Below are 22536 nucleotides of genomic sequence, written 5' to 3'. Positions count from 1 at the left end.
ACAGTATGAGAAAAAAAAAATCATTTTGGTAGCTAGATTTAAAACAAAGCAAACTAAATGTTCTATAATACTTATTAATTTAAATTTGAATGCTGTAAAAATTATCTGGATATAATATAGCATATGAAAGACTGGTAAGTTCACTTCAGAGGGGCACACAAAATATTTAAAATGGCCATTAAAATTTGGATTATACAAACAAATAATCTTGAATATCACAAATAAAATGTAAATATAGAAATATATAAGCGTAAAAATTGTAATCGAGATAACAAATAACATAAACTGAAAAAGGCCTGAATATTTCGGCTTCGCCTCTGCAAACCTTTATCAAAAAAAGGAACAGAAAGATGTAAGTGGAATTAACAACTAAAATATACAGTTTTTTTTAAAGCCAATAAACTCTAAATATGCGAATTAGAAAAAATTAGAAATTATTATTCTAAATTAGGAAAAAAAGAAAAAACTTGCACTCAGAAAATAGTCATATTCAAAAAAGAGCACAAAAGATCCCTGGAAGTCTTTATATAATTGAAATCAAATGTTAAAAAAGGTTCACCCATTCTTAAGGGAACATACGGCGCAGTAGTAACACACAAGTGTGTTAATGTACATCTTTTTTGGTATTGTTGATATGTCTTAAGTTTAATAGGCCATTTGTGAAAAAAGAAATAGAAATTGAAAGGTAAGATGAGAATTTTTTTTTTGTGACTCAAACAGTTAAAGTATCAAAGATAAAAAAAATATTTTTTTTTCTATGTATGCCCCCTTTACCCATCTATTGTCTATTTGTACCGGACAACCATGAGTTTCTAAGATTTTCTTGAGGCTGTTTTAAGTTAATTAGTTTTTCAGGTCATAAGCAAAACTGAAATAACTTTGACGTCGCCTTTCATCCCTAGTAATTAAACGTTAACAATCTGTGCATTATCAAAGACAACAATCAAACAGTTCGTGGTAACGAACTGTAGTAAGGAGCGACCCGGCTCAATAGTAACCAAAACTCTAAAAAATGGAATTTTGATACCAATAGCTACATCAAAAGAATCGCATTTTAATGCTGGTTTTAAATATATAAGTTTCATCAAGTTTAGTCTTACCCATCAAAAGTTACGAGCCTGAGAAAATTTGCGTTATTTTAGAAAATAGGGGGAAACGCCCCCTGAAAGTCATAGAATCTTAACGAAAATCACACCATCAGATTCAGCGTATCAGAGAACCCTACTGTAGAAGTTTCGAGCTCCTATCTACAAAAATGTGGAATTTTGCATTTTTTGCCAGAAGGCAGATCACGGATGCGTGTTTATTTGTTTTTTTTTTTTTTTTTTTTTTTTTTTCCCAGGGGTGATCGTATTGACCCAGTTGTCCTAGAATGTTGCAAGAGGGCTCATTCTAACGGAAATGAAAAGTTCTAGTGCCCTTTTTAAGTGACCAAAAAAATTGGAGGGCACCTAGGCCCCCTCCCACGCTAATTATTTTCCCAAAGTCAACGGATCAAAATTCTGAGATAGCCATTTTATTCAGCGTAGTCGAAGAACCTTATAACTATGTCTTTGGGGACGACTTACTCCCCCACAGTCCCCGTGGGAGGGGCAACAAGTTACAAACTTTGACCTGTGCTTACATATAGTAATGGTTATTGGGAAGTATACAGGCGTTTTCAGGAGGATTTTTTTGGTTTGGGGGAGGGGTTGAGAAGAGGAGGATATGCTGGGGGAACTTTCCTTCGAGAATTTGTAATGGGAGAAGAAAATTTCCATGAAGGGAGAGCAGGATTTACTAGCATTATTTAAAAAAAACAATTAAAAAATAAAAGTGAAAAAGCTTTTTCAGCTGGAAGTAAGGAACAGCAATAAAACTTAAAACAAACAGAAATTATTACCCATATGAGGGGCTCACCTCCTTCTAATACCTCGCTCTTTACGCTAAAGTATTTTCGGTAATTTCAACTACTTATTCTACGGCTTTTGTGATTCAGGGGGTCATTCTTAATGAATTGGGATAAAATTTAAGCTTTAATGTAAAGAGCGAGGTACTGACGATGGGGCGAATCCCCTCATATATGTAATAAAAACATGAGAATACAAAAGTTCTTTGCGTAAGCTAATTTATAAGTTACGTAAATCTTTTACCAATAAAAAGATTCGTAAAAAATTAAAAGTTCTAGTTGCCTTTTTAATTAACCAAAAAATCGGGGGGCAACTAGGCTTCGTCCCCCGCTCTTTTTTTCTCAAAATCATTCGATCAAAATTATGAGAAAGCCATTGAGCCAAAAAAAAAAAAATGCAAATTTCGTTTTGATTATTCCACTGCGGAGAGCCAAAATCAAAACATGCATTGATTCAAAAACGTTCAGAAATTAAATAAAAAAAACAAGTTTTTTCAACTGAAAGTAAGGAGTGACATCAAAACTTAAAACGCACAGAAATTACTTCGTATATGAAAAAGGCTGCTTCCTCATCAACGCCCCGCTCTTTACGCTAAAGTTTTTCACTGTTTTAGAAAGAAGAATTGAGAGAAAGAGTCAAACTTTAGCGTAAAGAGCGGGGCGTTGATGAGGAAGCAGCCTCTTTCATATACGAAATAATTTCTGTGCGTTTTAAGTTTTGATGTCACTCCTTACTTTCAGTTGAAAAAACTTGTTTTTTTTATTTAATTTCTGATAACTTTAAAGGAAAGGTATATCGTCTTAAGCTATTTGGTACCCAGCGGTGACAATTTACAAAGATTTAGGCGGGGCTAAAATATATTTTCAAAATCTAGGGGGATAAATTTGTCGCTTCGTTTTCGCTGAAAATATAAAAAAATATATTCAATAAATATACTCTGTCAAAAAAGATATTTCCAAATCTAAGAGGTGTTACCATATGTTTTTAGCTTATATTTTTGGGTGATTTTTTTTTTATTCATGAATTGGACGCCTGCTGCTACCCAAACTGGAGAACTGCATAAGAGGTGTTGTTCATTAAAAGTTGAATTCTCTGTTTTTCCTAATCTCTTAAGATGTACATGGTTCACCATTTAACCAATTCAAAGAACAAAATTTCATTTTCAGTGTCCTTGGTACTTCACAACGAATCGGTAAAAAGCCTATGTCTACACATTACTTTTATCTTTTGCTTTAGCATAAATTCCATTGAAAAGAATATACCGCAGCTTTAATATACACTTAGTTAATTTATCAGTAATATTTAAGCCACCGTTTATAGGGAAATAACAATTGCAGTAAATAGATGCATTAAAGTATTGTAATACAATAAATAAAATAATCCAAACAAAATAGTGATCCGATGAAAGTTTAGCCTTCTGCGATGACCCGGGTGTATCTTTTCTTAAAGGCAAAACCTGACCCAGCAGTTATTCCAATTGTCATTCATTTTATATTTTATTACAATCTTCTTTTTCAGGTAAAACCCACACTATGATGGGTAGTAAAACAGAACGAGGGGTCCTGGAACTCGTCGTAAACGAGATATTTGACGGTATTGAAAGTAATCCCGACCGGGAGTACTTGCTCAGGTAAGCACTATATAATTTACATCGCTCTTTGAGGCAAACATTCAGTGCTACGATCCTATAATACACAGAGGCTGGGGAGGGGGTTTCAATCAATGTCTCACTCATTAGAAGCAAGAAGGCATAGAACCTTGGAAAATGAGAAACATTCCCATTGAAATTTCGGTAAGAATAAAACTTCTGGTAATGCCATGCCTCCCCCTTCCCAGGATATCCTTGGTGGTGCTCATGTTAAAAGAACAACATCGAAGTAAGAGTTACAACATGTCTTACAATTTATTTTTTACTATAAAATCTCTGAAATGGGCGAAAATAACCAAGGGACTCTTTTTGACATTCTTAACAATAAGCGATATGCTTTTTAACATTCTCTTCCAGTAAGTGCTGTTTATAAGAAGACTTAATTTAAAAAAAAAGTTGTAGGTTCAAAGAAGATTTTCAAAATGTATGCAATCTTTTTGGGATTAAATCTCCCATCTTTTAAATATCTTTGTTGTTTTTAACTTTTGAAGGCCTGTTTGTTCTGGACAGAGAAAGAAAAATTTATTATAACAAACAAACGATAATTAGAGTTTGTTTTTAACCCCAAAAGGTTAAAAAATTGTCTGAGAGGGTAGCCAATATTATTACAAATAGGCTTACGTTTCCTTATGTATCCCGTAATATTTTATCTACTTATATTTGTCATCAGAATTTCACTCTTCACCCCCTGGAGGATGAAAATCATACCCCCAATATCAAATGTATGTTTAGAGTAAAGTCTTGGGGGGGGAGGGTTGGCAATGTGATTAGGGACCAATAATTGACAAGTTTCATTTTAAAAAGTTAAAAAAGAGAAAAAACCAAAGGAAGGTGCCAGAGAAGTCTTGGGGGGGGGGAGAGGGTCCTCCAGCCCCCCTTAGGATCTGCCCCTTCCTTATATTGTCAAACTTAAAAGTAATCGTTCTTTTTCTGAGAAGGGATGCACGTTTACCTATCTTCTGGTATTTCTTACAATCTTTATCTTTTTATATTTTGCTATATAGAAAATTGTCACAATCTTTTTTATATTTAGCTATATAGAAAATAGGCGCAATTTATGTGAAAGAAGATGGAACAACATTTTTGAACTGAAAAGGAGGAAACAGTTCTTTATAGATTATAATTATGTATCTGGGAGGGACCATACAATACAATGTATTAATACATTTAATAATGTATTAATTCTCATAGTTCAACAATAATTTTGTACAAAAATAAACCTATCAAATTTTAACAGTATTCCCAACTGTAAAGAAATTTATTAATGGCTGTATTTTATCCGCCAAAAGGAATAGCCATTTATTTTTGTTTTATTAAACCATGCCCCAAAACAAACCAAAGGTCTTTTTGATTCTGGACTCTTTGATATTAGCGTCTTTCGCTGGCCTTGACTCATGGATTTAATCGTAAAAGTCGATTGTAAAAATCAAGTAAGAAAATATATAATAGGTTACTTTTTGATGGTTTTGCCAATTTATCCACTTTTTTACCAATTCATTGATTTTTACAAGATTAATTAACTATGACCCTCGAGTTGTTAAATTAAGTTAATTTAACTTTCAAAAAAATTAATTCAATTAATTAACTTAATTCATAAAATTAATTTTCTTGCAGTGAAAGTCTAGTGACTTTTTTAATGGTTAGTTTCCAAGTTTTCTTGGTTTAAACTTGGTCAATTTCTCGGTTTTTCAAGGTAGAAATCATGGACGTCATATAAGAATGATGTCACCACAATAAACCAAAAATGGAACAGTAGATAAGACACCAACTTGGGGATACTATTTACCGCAGAGAAAGATGACCTCATTTCCGAACCCCAGTAAATCAAAAGACGCTGCCTGGTAGGCCGAAAAGAAAGGATTCCCAAGTGAGGAAGGGGCTAAAGCGCTAATTCACCAAAATTGGGAAGAGGGAAAACAATATTTTCAGTATCTAGTGAGGGGAGGGAAGCCAATTTGCCCGTTAAAATAATTTGAAATCTCCAAAAAACAGCATTTTTTCTGTGAAAATGCCCCAAAATAAGGTATTTCCTGTTTTTTTTGGTGAGTTTAGGGGGAGGGAGGGGGAATGAAAGATTCAAAATTACTCTTTTTGTTTCTGAAAATTGCTATTTGTGTGCTCAAGATGTTAATCTTTCCATGTTGCTTTCAGAGTTTCATTCATTGAGATCTATCAAGAGCAGATAACTGACTTGCTGACAGGCTCCACTCGACTCAAAGTAAGGGATACTCACAACGAAGTCGTCATTAAGGAGCTATCAGAAGAAATGTGCTGCACTCCTGATAGTGTATGTATTTTTCCTCTTTTCGATATGCTTAAAAAATACAAATATACTGCTGATGATGGACCCTGTATATGTGTCCGAAATATCCACTTAAGAAAAATTCTATTTGTTTTACTGTCAATTAAAAGGTTTCACCCCTATTTTGAACTGTTATATTTTGTCATGGAAAGGCAGTTTTGTCTTTAAAGTTATCAACAAGTATGTACAGAAAAATTTGTTGCGAATTTGTGCGAATCCTACATGATGCAAATCTGTCTAATCAAATTTTTTTGGAGGCGATAAACTGTAACTTTAACGCGTCTATTTTAGTATAGAAATGAATTTTGGCTGAAGTATTTTTTAGATACATATTGTTGAGATTTTTTGATTGCAAGCGAAAAACGGAGAAAATACTAAATGTGTTTAAAAAGCTATTTCTGGAGAAAAATTGGCTCTGCAAGGTCCTTAAACGAACCTTTTTATGAGATAAAAAATGACAGTGTTTTATGTATTGCCAAAAAAGCGAAAGTAATTCCGCTGTTTTGGCCATTCCATTGTATTCTATTGTGGCCATTCCATTCCATTTTGTTTCTGTAAAGAACCGTATCAGTGCTTTTGTTGAGCTTTCTTTTTTTTGTGAATATGAAATTAGTATTTTAAGCAGAGAATTAATTCTAAAATTTATGATTTTTTAAATGTTTTATGGAATAGCTTTTTTTCATAGAGAAAGAAAAAAGAATCGAGGCCGGAGTACAAAATTTCATGATCAGATTCCGTCATTAACAGCGACTCACACTGTATATTTAGAATAAGATATTCCAGAGTAATTATTAGAATAAATATGTTTTAGAATATATATATATATATATATATATATATATATATATATATATATATATATATATATATATATTCTGAATATAAATAATATACTGTAGAATAAGAAAATAGAATAAATAAACACCAACTGGCAAAAATCTGGCCCCTATTTAATGTTTCTATCTCTATTCTCATAATGCATCTTTTCTTTTGCCATGACTAAATGCAATACTTACTAGTAGTTAACATACAATAACTTAATTAGCTTTCTTATTTACTTTTGAATCGTTTTTAGTTTTAAATGGGTTCGCTCTGTTTCCCTTGAATATAAATTATAAATATCTGTACTTCCATAAAAATATCCATGTTTACATATATAATATATCAAATATCTATATTTATAATATAAAATATCTATACTTAAATAAAAGTTGACTAATTAAGTCAACTGGGCTTCAAGAGCAATTTTTTAATAGAAAATATTGCAAAACAGGAATTCGCCCCAGGGGTACAAGTTGTGTCCTCCTGTCGTCCTTGTTTCGGCTAAAGTTGAACAGCAAATGAAATGCCCAAATCACAACATTTTGTTAACATAGATGTCTCTCTCGTGTATAACTGTGGTTAATAATTTTGACAGGTTTTGATGGGTTAGAACAGATCTGAAAATTAAGGTTAAGAAGATTTTATTGCTTGAACTAGGAAAAAATGTAATGGATGAATGATGTTTGGTAATTAGAAAGTTGACCAAAACGGATTACTTTTACTAAATAGGTTGTAATATTAATAGTAAAGAAGGTAGATGAAGTAAAGACTTGGAAAGTACAGAAGGGGCAGCGTGGTTTTGGAAAGTTCAGAAGGATGGGAAGAAAAGTCTCAGAACTAAGGTTAGGATTCTAGAACCCGCTGTAACGTCTGTCTTTAAAATGGTCCTGAAAAATTGGGGGGAGGGGGAGAATTAAAGAAGGAAGGGTTTTTCTTTCAGAACGAATTTTTATTTGTTTCAGTACACTTTGGTTTTCCGGAAAAAAGGCAAACATATTTTAGTCTGAATAGAGGATCCAAGGGAAGTGTTTCTTCTCTCTCTCTCTCTCTCTCTCTCTCTCTCTCTCTCTCTCTCTCTCTATATATATATATATATATATATATATATATATATATATATATATATATATATATATATATATATATATATATATATATATATATATATAATAAATTAAACCATATTAAACCCTAAGACGAGGAGAAATTAGGTTTTATAATAATTCAAGCTTCAAACAATTCAAATCAATAGAAATTACTACCAGTAAATTAACGAACCCCAAAACGATCAGAAATCAAATTAATCATCACATTAAAAATATAGATAACAGATCCTGCTATTTATTAACAAATCAGTCTTAAAATGAACAAAATTTAAAACGAGCAATCAATTCAAACTTATAACGAAAAACAAGTACGACAAAAAGACGTAGGGCTTCAGTCCCCTGAGCATTCTAAACACTAAAGTGTCATTTGCCTTTTACTGAAAGAGATCTGCATTTTGAGTGGTGTGTCTTTACTTGTCATAAAAAAAGTAATATCACAGGGATAATCAAGGTTTACAAATAATTGTGGCAATAGCTGTTCTTGCATAGGTAGTAATACTAATAGTAAGGAAGGGAGATACAGTGAAGATTTAGAAAGAGGAGATGGTGAAGGGTGCCTCATTTTAGAAAATTGAGACGTTTGGAAGAACAAGGTAAAAGTCTTAGCAATAAGGTCTGGATTCTAGAAGCAGTGTAATGACAGTTCTTAAGTATGTTCCTGAAAACTGAGCACACGGCCGTATCCAGAAGGGGGATGCTTAGGGGGCTCGAATCCCCCCTTGAAAGGACTGTCCGACTAAAAAAAAATAACAAAAATTTGTATATTTTTGTTATTTTTAAATATTTAAATATTTTTAAATATATACAAAAATTTGTATATATTTATTTTTAAATGTTTTTGACGTGTTTTTAAAGTTTTTTGTACCCCCCCCCCCAAATCCTCTTGTGACCCCCTCGAAAAAATCGTTATGTACCCCCCCTCCCTCCCCCAGAAAAAAAAACTGGATATGACCTTGCTTGAGCAGTTTGAAAGTAGATGAAGGACTGATTTGTTTTCAAGTTGAAAGTTGATGTTTTCAGTTCATATTAGTTTTTTACAAAAGGGAAAAAACGATAGAATTTTAGTAGTTGGAATCGAGGGCCTCAGTGGAGAGGATCTTATTTGTGTATTTGTGTCTGTATGCTATATATTTTTATCAGAGGGAATATATGCTATATATGTTTTATCAGAGGGAAGATTGAAGTCCTGTTCTTTTTTTTTTTTTGTTTTGCTTGATTTTGTTTTTAAACTTCATTGGAAAAAAAGAGAAGAAATGCCAGATGTTCTTCTTGGAAGTTTTTTTAAATTAGGACTGGTTTGAGTGACTACACATCATACAAAAAGCTGCACAAAAACGTGGCTCATTCCATCATTCTGCGGCTCATTATAATGGAGAAGTCAAAATGGCAATCCAACAGGTGTCAACCGAAATGTAGGATGTCTTCAATGGTGATAGGAATTGGTAGTAAAAATATTTAAAGGAGGTGGAGTTTTGTGAGAGGGAGTAATGACTGAAGCTTCAAATAGAGAGGAGTTGCAGAGGAGCTCGTTATTATTTGCTGGGATGAGCTCACTGTCAGTTGGGTAACTAATGGACTTTTCGGGCAAAAGTTCAGAACGCCGGGCACAGAAATGAGGAATGGTTTTAATAAGTACCAAAGCACAAATTTGTCGAAATAGCATGAAGTTGGTGGCGAATTGTATGCAGACTAATGGAAAGTATGAAACTGAAGACTGTAAATTCCAAGGCAGGGAGGATTGAACATAGAGCTTCCGAGAATTCGTGCCTGTTTCGCGCAAATCTGGAAAGTCAAATGATTGTTTACAATACAAGGACAACCCTTCTCTTTGACTAGTTAAGAAGTCGAACCCTACACTTGACGGGAATCTGTGCCAATTTAATGGATTCACTTTTAGTTGATTCTTGTTACTAGTACTTTGAAGGGAGAAGATAAGGCCTATTCACGAAGACTGCTAAACATAAGTCTAGTGCTTTAGCTCAAATTAATAAAAAAAATATGGTAGTGTTGGAGCCCTTTTCTTATGCTTCTGTGTGTGACAGTATGGAAGAAGATACATTTTGTTTAGCTTACGTGCCCGTTTTCACTTGGGAATCTGAGAAGAAATATGTCTGGGGAATGAATTGTGGAAGAGTTATTGATGATTGAGATTGCTTGGGGTTGATCCTTCATCACAATAAAACTAAAGGTGCACTCGAACAGACCTTTTGTGTCAGACAGAGAATGTTTTATTCAATTTATTAACACATTAGTTTGAATTAAAATAGAATAGTTGTGGGCATCAAGTCCTGGCTAATTGTAGAAAAAGCCAAGACAGATAGTTCAATTCAATTCAATAATATGTCTATCTATTGTCCGTCCATGCTTCACTCCTAGGGCAGTATAACAAAGGTAGATAGATAGTCATAGAGCTAATATATTCATAGAACCTATAGTTTTCCAAGTGTTTTGTTAAATGGCACGGGTAATAGGGGACTGAGCTTACCTCTCTTATTGGACTAATACTTGTTTGTTATCTTTTAATAAGTCATGCCTGCCTAGAGTCCCAGGCAAGTCGACCAAGAATTTAAAATTGGCATAGGATTATCATTAGATTGTCTGGAATGAGAGGTAAACAAGGCATGCCGATTTTTCTTTTTTTTAGCTGTTACTTTTTGTCTTCAACAATGACCCTATGCTTTTCTGAAGAGTGAATTTTATTACATATCTATCTATATATATATAAAAATAAGTTGTCTGTGTGTGTGTCGAGTGACGTCATGTTTGTGTGTCGACTGACGTCATGTTTTCGACTGACGAAATTACAGACCGGGACATCGGGACACAAATGACGACCGGGACACCGGAACATAGGGAATATAAATGACGACCGGGACACTCAAAGAGAAAGAAACTGGGACACAAGGAATGTTCGATTAGCAATCACTATCAACAAAGCACCGGGACACAAATGACGACCGGGACACAGGGAGTATAAATGACGACCAGGACATAAGTAAAAAAAAACTAAAAAAAAGGTAAAAACTAAAAAAAACTAAAAAGAAAAAAAAAACTAAAAACTAATAAGAAAACTAAAAAAGCTAAAAAACTAAAAAAAAACTAAAAAAGAAAAATAAAAAAAAATAAAAAAGGAAAAAAAAAATGAAAGTTAAAAGAGAAAAACAAAACTAAAAAAAAATAAAAATAGAAAAAACCTAAAAAGAAAAAAGAAAAAACTAAAAACTAAAAAACTAAAAAAAAGTAAAAACCAAAAAAAAAAACTAAAAAGAAAAAAAGGGGAAAGATACAAAAATTTATTTAATCATATACCATTTAAAAAACGAATGTATATACAGACCGGGACACCGGGATACAAATGACGACCGGGACACAGGGAATATAAATGACGACCGGGACACAGGGACACAACTACAACAGGGACGCTGGGGGGCACAGGGGGATATATAAATGACGACGGGGACACAGGGAATGTTCGATTAGCAATCACCATCAACAAAGCTCAAGGGCAATCATTAGAATCATGAGGTATAACTACAATAACTAAAAAAAGGTAAAAAACTAAAAACTAAAAAAAGACCAATTCAAAAACGAATGTATATACAGACCGGGACACCGGGACACAAATGACGACCGGGACACCGGGACACAAGGAATATATATGACGCCCGGGACACTCAAAGAGAAATCACAGACTGGGATACCGGGACACAAATGACGACCGGGACAAAGGGAATATAAATGACGACCGGGACACAGGGACACAACTACAACGGGGACGCCGGGGGGTACAGGGGGATATATAAATGACGACGGCGACACAGGGAATGGTCGATCAGCAATCACCATCAACAAAGCTCAAGGGCAATCATTAGAATCATGAGGTATAGATCTGAATACGGATTGTTTTCCCATGGACCATTATATGTTGCATTTTCAAGAGTCGGTAAACCTGACAATCTATTTATATGCACAGACAATGGGACAGCAAAGAATGTTGTATATTCGCAAGTTTTACGTAGTTAAAAACATATATATATATATATATATATATATATATCTATCTATATTCACAGGTGGGACATAGGGACACAACTACAATGGGGCGTAACTAATATGGCGCGTAACGACTTACGCGCGGGGGGGGGGCTTGTATATATATCTAAATAAGTTGTCTGTGTGTCGAGTGACGTCATGTTTGTCGACTGACGAAATTACAAACCGGGACACCAGGACACAAATGACAACCGGGACATCTATCTATATATATAAAAATAAATTGTCTGTGTGTCTGTGTGTCGATTGACGTCACTGTCAACATATGACGTCTGAATTATTTCATCACATACCAATTCAAAAACGGATGTATTCAAGCCGAAATAGTTCAGTTATATAACTACCTGTGTTGGCGCAGTGGGTTTGACCTTAGCGTGGTAATACGGGACCCAGAGATCGAACCATGCTGCAGGAATGCACTACAAGGCCAACACAGGGACCTTAGTAGTCAAGAAGCGTCGTTAATCCGATACAAATACAAATACAGTAGCTCAGTTGGTAAAGCGTTATGTTCCAGGTTCTAGGTCCGAGAGGTTCCAGGTTCGAACTTTGGCTTTAGCATTAACACAAAAGAAGAAAAAAATCTAAAAAAGATAAAAACTACAAAAAAAATACTAAATAAAACTAAAAAAGCTAAAAAACTAAAAAAAAGGGTAAAAAACTAAAAACTAAAAAAGTAAAAAAAAAACAAAAAAGGTAAAAACTACAAAAAAACTAAAAAGAAAAAAACTAAAAAGTAATAAAAAACTAAAAACTGAAAAAGAAAAAAAAACTAAAAAAAGGAAAAAAACTGACAAATAAAGGAGAAAAAGAAAACTTAAAAAATAAAAATAAAAAAAAAAAAACTAAAAAAGGTAAATGTATTCAAGCCGAAGTAGCTGAGTTGGTAAAGCGTTATGTTCCAGGTTCTAGGTCCGAGAGGTTCCAGATTCGAACCTTGGCTTTAGCATTAATACAAAAGAAGAAAAAACTGGGACGTGTGTGTCGACTGACGTCATGTTTGTGTGTCGACTGACGTTATGTTTGTCGACTATAAATGACGACTGGGGCACAGGGACAAAACTACAACGGGGACACCGGGGGGCACAGGAAGATATATAAATGACGATGGGGACACAGGGAATGTTTGATTAGCAATCACCATCAACAAAGCTCAAGGGCAATCATTAGAATAATGAGGTATAGATCTGAATATGGATTGTTTTTCCCATGGACAATTATATGTTGCATGTTCAAGAGTCGGTAAACCTGACAATCTATTTATATGTACAGACAATGGGACAGCGAAGAATTTTGTATATTCGAAGGTTTTACGTAGTTAAAAACATAAATATATATATCTATCTATATTCACAGGTGGGACACAGGGACACAACTACAATGGCGCGTAACTTATGTGACTAGTCATAACTTACGCGCGCGGGGGGGCTTGGGGGGCGCGAAGTGCCCCCACCAACTAGGTGTTGGGGTGGCGCGAAGCGCCACCCCAACAGCTAGTATATATATAAAAATAAGTTGTCTGTGTGTGTGTCGAGTGACGTCATGTTTGTGTGTCGACTGACGTCATGTTTGTCGACTGGAAAATAAAGGAGAAAAACAAAACTAAAAAAAAATGAAAATAAAAATAAAAAAAACTAAAAAGGTAAAAACTACAAAAAAAACTAAAAGGAAAAAAAGAAAAAAAAGATAAAAACTAAAAAACTAAAAAGAAAAAAAGGGGAAAAAGACAAAAATTTATTTCATCATATACCAATTCAAAAACGAATGTATATACAGACCGGGACACCGGGACACAAATGACGACCAGGACACAGGGAATATAAATGACGACCGGGACACAGGGGGATATATAAATGACGACGGGGACACAGAGAATGTTCGATTAGCAATCACCATCAACAAAGCTCAAGGGCAATCATTAGAATCATGAGGTATAACTAAAAAAAACTAAAAAAAGTAAAAAACTAAAAACTAAAAAAAGACCAATTCAAAAATGAATGTATATACAGACCGGGACACCGGGACACAAATGACGACCGGGACACAAGGAATATAAATGACGACCGGGACACTAAAAGAGAAATTACAGACTGGGACACCAGGACACCAATGACGACCGGGACACAGGGAATATAAATGACGACCCGGATTCAGGGACACAACTACAACGGGGACGCCGGGGGCACAGGGGGATATATAAAGATGACGATTGTGACACAGGGAATGGCCGATTAGTAATCACCATCAACAAAGCTCAAGGGCAATCATTAGAATCACAGGGACACAACTACAATGGCGCGTAACGAGTTACGCGTGCGGGGGGGCTTGGGGGTGGGCACGAAGCGCCCCCACCAACTAGGTGTTGGGGTGGCGCGAAGTGCCACCCCAACAGCTAGTATAATAATATGTGTCTTAATAATGATAATTTTCAAGACTAAGAACGATTTATTCCCAGTATCGCCAGTTGCCAATTCTTTTAAATTTAATTATGCTGTTTTCTAGCTCTTTTTTCTTCTATTAATTGTTTCTGTTCATAGGTAATAGACGTTATGAAAAAGGGTGAAAAACTCCGTCACATAGCGTGTACAAACATGAACGAGAGGAGTTCTCGGTCGCACACTATATTCAGAATTGTAAATATCTCTTGTATATAGGTTTTCCTCGTTTATTTGACTAGTAGGCAACATTTGTTTGGATTTTTTCGGGGGATGGGGGATTTTTTTATTGATGTTTTAAATCAAGTTATAGAATTTCCGTCTTTTTTTGTTCATATCCTAATATTTTTTTTTATCGGAAAAGGTACTTCTGCAAAGATCTAAAAATCACCTAAAAGGAAAGAATTACCACATCACCGCCCTTTTAGGTTCTTCAGTTGTTAGTTTTTCTTCCTATTATTTTTTGTTTTTTCTCCTTTTTCTTTGTAGGTTACACCACGTATAATAATATTATATAGTATGCATAAGAAAATAAATAATATTAAAAGTTTTAAAAGATATTATACAATGAATACTGATGTTGCCATTATTAAGGCCCTAAAAGAAAATACATTAGCCATTTCTAAGCAATATCCCTACTAATTCAGGATTATTTTCATTCCTTTTTACTATGCAACAAAGAACAAAAATCTCTACACCCGCAACTTTTATAGACATAATAGAATTATGTGGAAACTGCAAAACTCAAATATCTATTTAGGAATAAGGATGACAGGCTTACTGACATGATAGAAGAAGCTAAAACAAAAAAGTTTAGATACATCTCTGATGCTTTGCACCGTGAAATACATAAAAATTCATTTGAATTCGTTATGTAGCCTGATCTTTTAACTAAATAAATTTCTGTACGAAGCCTCCAGACTTCAGCCTTTGTTACTTTTGCAATGATTTCAGTCTCTATTGATTGGTGTATATTCGAAATTTCTTTATTTCTAAGATTTTATATATTTCATTTGTTTTTATATTTATTATATATTTTTTATTTCATGTATTTTTCATATATTGGTTTGTTTTGCTGCCCATCCTACCTCCCTCTAAAAATGTATCTTTAGATATTGGGAGGTTGGCGTGCCAGATTTGAGAGGTTTGACTCTGGTCACATTTTACTCTGTAAATGACAGCAGCAGCAGATTTCGGACCTTTCTTGACTGCAGATGTCACTTAGGTCCTCATTCAATGGTTCTAAATAAATCATCCTGGAAGGTTGAAAATACAAGGGAAGGCGGATTTGCCTCCCAAAGCTAAGATTGGTCAACAGTAATTAAACATTTCACTAATATTGTCTCGCCTTGATACACATCATTTAACAGGTTTAAGTAACACACTAGTTTATATCTTCTTGTCTACTCCTATATTTTGTAGAAACTGAACTACTAGTCGAAAGATTTGTATACTAAGTTTTTCGTCAGCCACTCCACCCAAAAGAAGATTTATATTACATTGCATAGAATTCTGAGTAAGGAACTTTACAAAACTTTGTCTTTGATGTTGATAATTATCACAATCTAGAAGAACATGTGCAATTGTCTCTTCGTTGTTACAACATCTGCAATGTTCATCCTCTCCAAAAAATCTTGCACGATAGGATTGAACCCCTGTATGTTGAGATCTTAGCCGAAACAAAATAACTCCCTCTTTTCTTGTTAATTTGTCGTATATTTTTAATTCATGCCTCCTTGTGGTTTTGCTGGTGACAAAATAGTTGCCTGACAAATTCCGGTTTTCCTCAAAAGAAAATTTATCTAGATTCTTTATTACTTTGTCAATCATCTTAACTTCCATGGGAGAATCACATTCAGTAAAGGGGCCTGTCATTTTTGTGGCCTGCTTTGCAGCTCTGTCTGCTCTTTCATTACCATCAATCCCAACATGAGCTGGTACCCATTGTAGAATTACTTTGTGTTTTTTGCAGACAGATGTAAACATAGAGTAACAAGCAATTACTTCCATTATGGACATCCTATTTCTATTTGCATTACTAATGGCATCAATAGAGGCTTTAGAATCTGAACATATAACTATCTTTGGATAGTTTTGAAGATTGGTTCCTATATATTCCAAGGCTTTCTTAATGGCAATAACTTCTGCTTGGAATACAGATGTTTCAACTGGTAACTTAAATTGATTTGTAATTTGCAGCTTAGGGATTACAAATGCAGCCCCAACTGGTGTGTCATGTTGAATTTTTGATCCATCTGTATATATATATGTACAAAGTCGCTATATAAGTTGGCCATGTGTAATCTAAAACTGATTGCAAGATTGAACCAGGATACTTCACCAATATTATTTACACACTCAAGATGACTCTGTTCCCAAGGAGGTAATGGCCTGTTTTCTGGGACCTTTAGCATATCTGTTATTTTTAAACAGTAATCAAATTGAGAGCAGAGTTCAATGGCTTTCTCAAAAATATTTTTCTGATTGCGTTTCTTTTGGCTGTTATCTGTGATAAAGATACCTGGTTTTACTATTCTTGATTTTACTGGATGTGTTCTGTCAGCTGCCCATAGTTTCTTGATATATTTTAATACTGTAGTACTTCTTCTTGTTTCAAGGTCTTCTAGGCCACTTTCTGATAGCAGGAATGGAATTGGTGTTGTGTTCCTTGCTCCAAAGGAAATCCTCAGAGCTGCATTCTGGATTGTGTCTAGTCTTTTAAGGGTTGATTGTGGAGCTGATTGATAAATTGCTGCAGCATATTCAAGCTTTGATCGAATATACTTTTGGTAAAATTCAATCTGGAATTTTGCTCTACTACCCCAAGAGGACCTTGTTAATGATTTCATAACATTTAGTCTTCTGATGCATGCTGCTTTGGTGTATTCTATGTGAGGATTCCAATTTAGATTTCTATCAATAATACAGCCTAAAAACTTCATTTGATTAACATAGTCAATTTTCCTACCTCCTAAAGTCAATGTTGGAGCACTTATAGCAGTTTTTCTAGTTATAAGCATACCTTTGGTTTTATGTAAAGAAAAATTGATGTCAATACTGGCTGTCCAATTCTCTAGTTGTTGCAATACAGCTTTTATGCTTTTAGTGACCTCACTGATGGTTCTTCCTGTGACCCAAAAGACTTTATCATCTGCAAATATGCTTGCTCTGGATGTCCCATCATCTAGTGGTATATCATACACGCCGATGTTATATAGATCAGGTCCTAGTGCTGAGCCCTGTGGCACACCCCTTTTGACCTTCAATGTGCTGGTAGATATGGTATTTCCTACTCTAATGTGAATTTCCCGGTCTTCCAGGTAACTCTTGACAAATTTTAATAGTCTTCCACGTATACCACTTTCAATAATGCCATTCAAAATTTGTCTATGGGTGAGAGAATCAAAGGCACTTTCAACATCTAAAAATACTGCAATCATTATTAGCTGGTTCTGAATAGCATTAGTGGCATCTCGTTGGAAACACACCAGGTTGTCAATGGTACTTCTATTCTTCCTAAAGCCACACTGGACGTCTTTGAGGAACTTTCTTTTTTCTATTTCCCAATTCAATCTCCTTTTAATAAGTCTTTCATACACTTTGCCCAAAACAGGCAAAAGTGTTATAAAGCGGTGATTTTCAATCTTTGAGCTATCTTTACTGGCTTTAGGAATCATTATTGAAGTTGCTGTTTTCCATATTTTTGGGAAATAGCCAATATCCCATGCTTGGTTGATTAAGTCAAGCAGGCATGATATCCACTCATCATTGAGATTGAAAATAAACTGAGGAAATATCATGTCAGATCCCGGAGCAGTTTTTGGAAGATAAGATATAACATGTTGTATTTCTGCTAGTGTAAATGGCTTATTGTATGGCTCATGTAGTTCTCTACTGGAGAGTCTGTTGATCTTTGAGTTTTGGCAAATGATTCCAGTTGTATCATGATCCATTTTACCCATAGTTTGGCTGAGGAACTCTAAGCTTGCTTCAGTGAAAAGAGGAATGTTGTTGTAAATCATAGGAGGGTTATTACTTTTTGGAGAGGGCTTGTTCATCATGTGTCTTACAAAGGAATAGACTTTGTTTGCTGGAGTTTTGAAATCAAGGTGCTCCATAAAATCTCTGATGCTTTTATTTTTTGCAGCTGAAACTGATTTTTTAAATTTTGCATATGATTTTTTCATTTGAATCAGATTAGGTAAAGTAGTTGCAGCCGAATATATTCTGCTTTGTTTCTTATATTCCTTTTTTGACTCTTCACACTCTCTGTTCCACCAAATGCTGCTTTTTACCCTCTTATTAGTGCTTGCAGTAAATGGCATGGACGTCTTTGCAATTTCTAATAGTTTATTCTGAAATAGGAGGATTTTGTCATCAATAAAGGTATCTGTAGTCAAGATATTTTTTATGGGAATTAGATTTAAATTGTATTTAAAATGGGACCAGTTAGCCCTTTTTACCTGGAACCTGAATCTGTTACCATGACTTGCTGAAAATGACCTACTATTGGTTTGTCTATTAGACTCTATTGCCAAATGGATAGGAGAATGGTCACTAAATAGTAAAGTATCAGATGGGATACAAATGGATGTCATACCTGCTATGTTAGGACTGGTCATAATCAGGTCAATTGTAGTTCTAATTTGAGAAAGGGGATTACATCTGGTGGGTAGTCCTTTTGGTGTTATCAGGCATATGTTGGTATCAAGCAGCAACTTTTCCAAGCTTCTTCCAGATGGGTTAATCAAATCGCACTTACACCATACTTTACTGTGGGCATTGAAATCACCCACTATAATTAGGTCCTCATTACTTGGGATCAATTGGTGTAGTTTTTTCATTATGTCTCCAACAGTGGGATTGCTTCCATTGGCATTGTATACATTGAATATATTTAAAAAACTGCCATTATCTTGAATAATTTTACATCCAGTAATTTCCAAATTCCATTGAGGGTTTTCTTCGATTTTTGGCTCAATTCTAGTAAAATGAATGTTATTTTTTAAACAAATAATTACTCCTCCTTTGGTGCCATTAGTTCTGTCTTTCCTGATGACATTATAGTTTCTAAAGTTCATTCTCATATGGGGTTGTAGCCAAGTTTCCTGGATACATATTATATCTATAGAATTTTCCTGGCAGTGGTCAAGAATAATATCCTTTTTTTCCTTTCCTATAGATTGAGCATTCCAAGACAGTATTTTAAGGGCCATGGTGGTTACCTAATGAGGCTCTATTAAGTAAACAGACATTTGAAATCTTTTGTTCATTAAGGTCCCCAAAATTTAATTCTTTTACCAATTTGCAGAGTTTTTCAATTCGAGCTGGTAAGCTTAGGCTTGATAAATTTATAAGATCTGGGCTGCAAAGTAGACCAATTACTAACCTTTCAGCTACTTCTGTTTTTGATGATGTAATGAGTCTTTCAGTAGTTTGGTTTGGTGCAGTCTGATTAAACTTATTATTATGAAATCTCTTCTTATTTAGAACGTCTGCATAGCTTTTATAGGCTACCTGTGCCATACGGAATCCTATTTGATATTTTTCGGCCACTTGAAGGATTCCTTGGTTTTGTTGTCTTACTGGGCATAAGTTGGATGTTGATGAGTGGCTTCCACCACAATTGGCACATGAATATGATTTTTGTCTAATTGCTGGGTCTATTGTTTTCAGTGGGCACTGGCCTGATTGGTGTTTCTCTGAGCACCTCAAACAGACTGACTCTTTAGCTCTGCATTCTTTTTGAGTGTGTCCATATTTCTGGCACTTGTGACACTGAAGTACTCTGCGATAGTACTGGTATACCTCCCTCTTTCTTCCAAAGCACCAAACATTTGGTGGTAGGGTCCTACCCTCAAATACAACTAATATAGCAAGACTGTCTTCAAGTTTTTTGGATTCTTTATTATATCTCTTCTGCCTTATAGCATCTTGTACCGCTGTAGGAGATTGTAAGCTTTCCTTGATTTCCTCTATGGTTAGGTTAAGAGGGATACCTTTAATTATTCCTCTTACTGTAGGTTGTATTCGTTTAGTTATTACAGATATGTTGCAGAGTGTGCTAATGGAAAGAATATTTTCACTATCATTCTCCCCTTGTAGATATAAGAACATATTCTTTCTTTCTTTCTTTACTTCAAGCTCAAATTTTGAATTTTTCAATGTTGTCTGGATTGACTTTGCTATTTCATGATCAGGGGGAAATGTTTTCCCATTTTCTGCAATTATGATTTCTATTAACACTTTATACTGTTCTTGCTCTGGCAAGCTTGGTGTATCCTTGTTAGTGTATTCTGCTTGAGGTGCTGCAGCTTTCCTTTGTTTACACTTTGTATTTACACCATTTTCACTATCTGGGGACAAATCTCTCCTTTTTGTACCAATGTTTGGATTCTGTCCTAGTCTTGGTAATACTGATCCATTTTCATGCGTTATGATACCTTCTATTTCCATTGGATTTACAGATGTTCTGAGCTCTTCATCACTGTCATAAGAGGGTAATGCTGGATAACTCTCTTCATTGAGTGCAGAAAATTTGTTTGAGGTCGGGATGGAGTAGCTTGGGTAGGTGGGACGTATAATATAACTTTGGGGTGGCGGGATTGAGTTATGGCTTGCAGTAACAATTGGTTGAGTTGAGCTTCTCTGGAGCTCTCCTGGCGTATATATTGTTACACTTTGTCCATTAGGGAGAATTCTAATTAGAGGTTGAGAGTAAGGGGGATGGAAATTTTGGGTGGGACCAGGTAAACCCTGGTCAGGCAACTGAAGCATTCAGCTGCAATCACGATTGTCTAAAGTATAATATGGTAAAGTAATCACAGAAATACAAAGAATCACCAATACTCACAAGAAAATTACAACTTGAAGCAAAAGATTTTATATCCAACCGGTTAATCTTTTCTTCCACTCTCTGTAAATGACATCGGGCAGGAACATTATATTTTGAAGTAGACCCACGAGCTCCGCTATCCTACTATCTGCTATCCGTTGTCGGCTAACGTTTTTTGTGTTAAGTTGAATAACAGTTGTGGTGTATGGTGCTATTCGTGGACCGGCTAGCGAAGCTGACTTAGCTTTGCATTTAATATTTGCGACTAGCGAGAAGCTACTAGACTGATATTCGTGAGAAGACAAGAATCGGCTAGACTCGGGAAAGTGAATCTAGGCTACTAGCGGAAAGTGCTTTTGCGAAAGGTTTTTGGTGCCAAATTCAAATTATTATATTTTTGACTTCAAACAATCTTTACGTTTCCTTTATCTTTTTTTTAAATCAGTATTTTCTTGTAGGGGATAATATTTTGAAAGCTTGCTAAACTATAACCGAGACACAGTTAATAATAACAGTTTATTAAGATAAGTTTATAAGACAATGGAAGTATAGTCAATTTTCAATTACCTTGCTTTTTTGCAATTACCACAATTGATTACAGGTAATTTTCAATTACGTGACATTTGAGAAATTTTTACAACCAGTCTTATAAGCCAGCTTTGTCTTCCATTGAATATTTAAGGCCGACACTTTTTTGCCGTTAATTCATACTACTACTAACAACTCATTGCAGCATCATGCCGTCTGAGGCCAACACAGCTACGCACGCTCCTTTTCCATGAAGATCTATTCAAAGGCTCCCTCTTTACATCCTCCCAAGAAGCTGTCATTTCCCTTAAATCTTTCCTTGCGACATCCATCCACCACATTTGGGGACGAACTGCTTTTCATTTACCCTAGACGGTTGGCCGACAAGGATATTTGGTAATCTGTCGCTCTTCATCCTCAGAACGTGTCTCATTGTAGCCCTAAAAGTCGGGACTGAACGACATTTTTCGTACGTTAATACATGGCCTGTTGCGAATAACCACCTTACGTTATTTGCAGTAATACTTGTTCGGTTCCAGTCGTGATGTGGAAGGTCGTGCAGTTTTTTTTTCAGCACCCTTTTACACTATAAAGCTGTTTTTTCTGCTGTTTGTGAAGTTTCTTTCTTTCCTGCCAGAGATTTTGAAAACTAGTGATCTCATAATCAACTTCTTTCGAGTTTGAATCCTCCCCCCTACCCCATCTCAATTGGTAAAAGCTTCCCAAATCTCCTCTCCTCTAAGGTTTGGTCATGTACTTTCTACCTATGTTCTGCGATACTGAATTATGACTCATCCTTTTTTTTGAAGGGTGTGCCATCAACGTTAGTCTCAGCGCCCTGGGAAAGGTTATTGACCAACTGAGTAAAAATGAGAGGTAAATTTTTCGACTTGGTTTAAAGTCTCGCTGTATTTTCAG

The 22536-nt window shown here is 35.0% G+C and overlaps 1 protein-coding gene across 4 annotated transcripts in view; it reads left to right on the top strand.

Moving 5' to 3' along the window:
- LOC136026569 (kinesin-2b-like) overlaps positions 1-22536 on the top strand; it is a 97824-nt gene that overhangs the window by 22376 nt on the left and 52912 nt on the right. For 3 of the 4 annotated variants that reach the window (XR_010617337.1, XR_010617336.1, XM_065703267.1), the window contains 2 exons: positions 3408-3519; positions 5689-5824. Coding sequence is in view for 1 of the 4 variants with exons in the window: in XM_065703267.1 (XP_065559339.1) it covers positions 3408-3519; positions 5689-5824 (248 nt within the window). In the remaining 3 variants the exon portion in view is untranslated. Of the gene's footprint in view, positions 1-3407; positions 3520-5688; positions 5825-22536 lie in introns of those variants that run through there. The other variant, XR_010617338.1, reaches the window with a different exon arrangement.

The sequence above is a fragment of the Artemia franciscana genome, chromosome 4, assembly GCF_032884065.1.
Source record: "Artemia franciscana chromosome 4, ASM3288406v1, whole genome shotgun sequence".
In the NCBI taxonomy this organism is placed as follows: Eukaryota; Metazoa; Arthropoda; class Branchiopoda; order Anostraca; family Artemiidae; genus Artemia; species Artemia franciscana.
The sequence above is the reverse complement of the archived record's forward strand: the minus strand, read 5'-3'. Positions and strand labels throughout refer to the sequence as shown.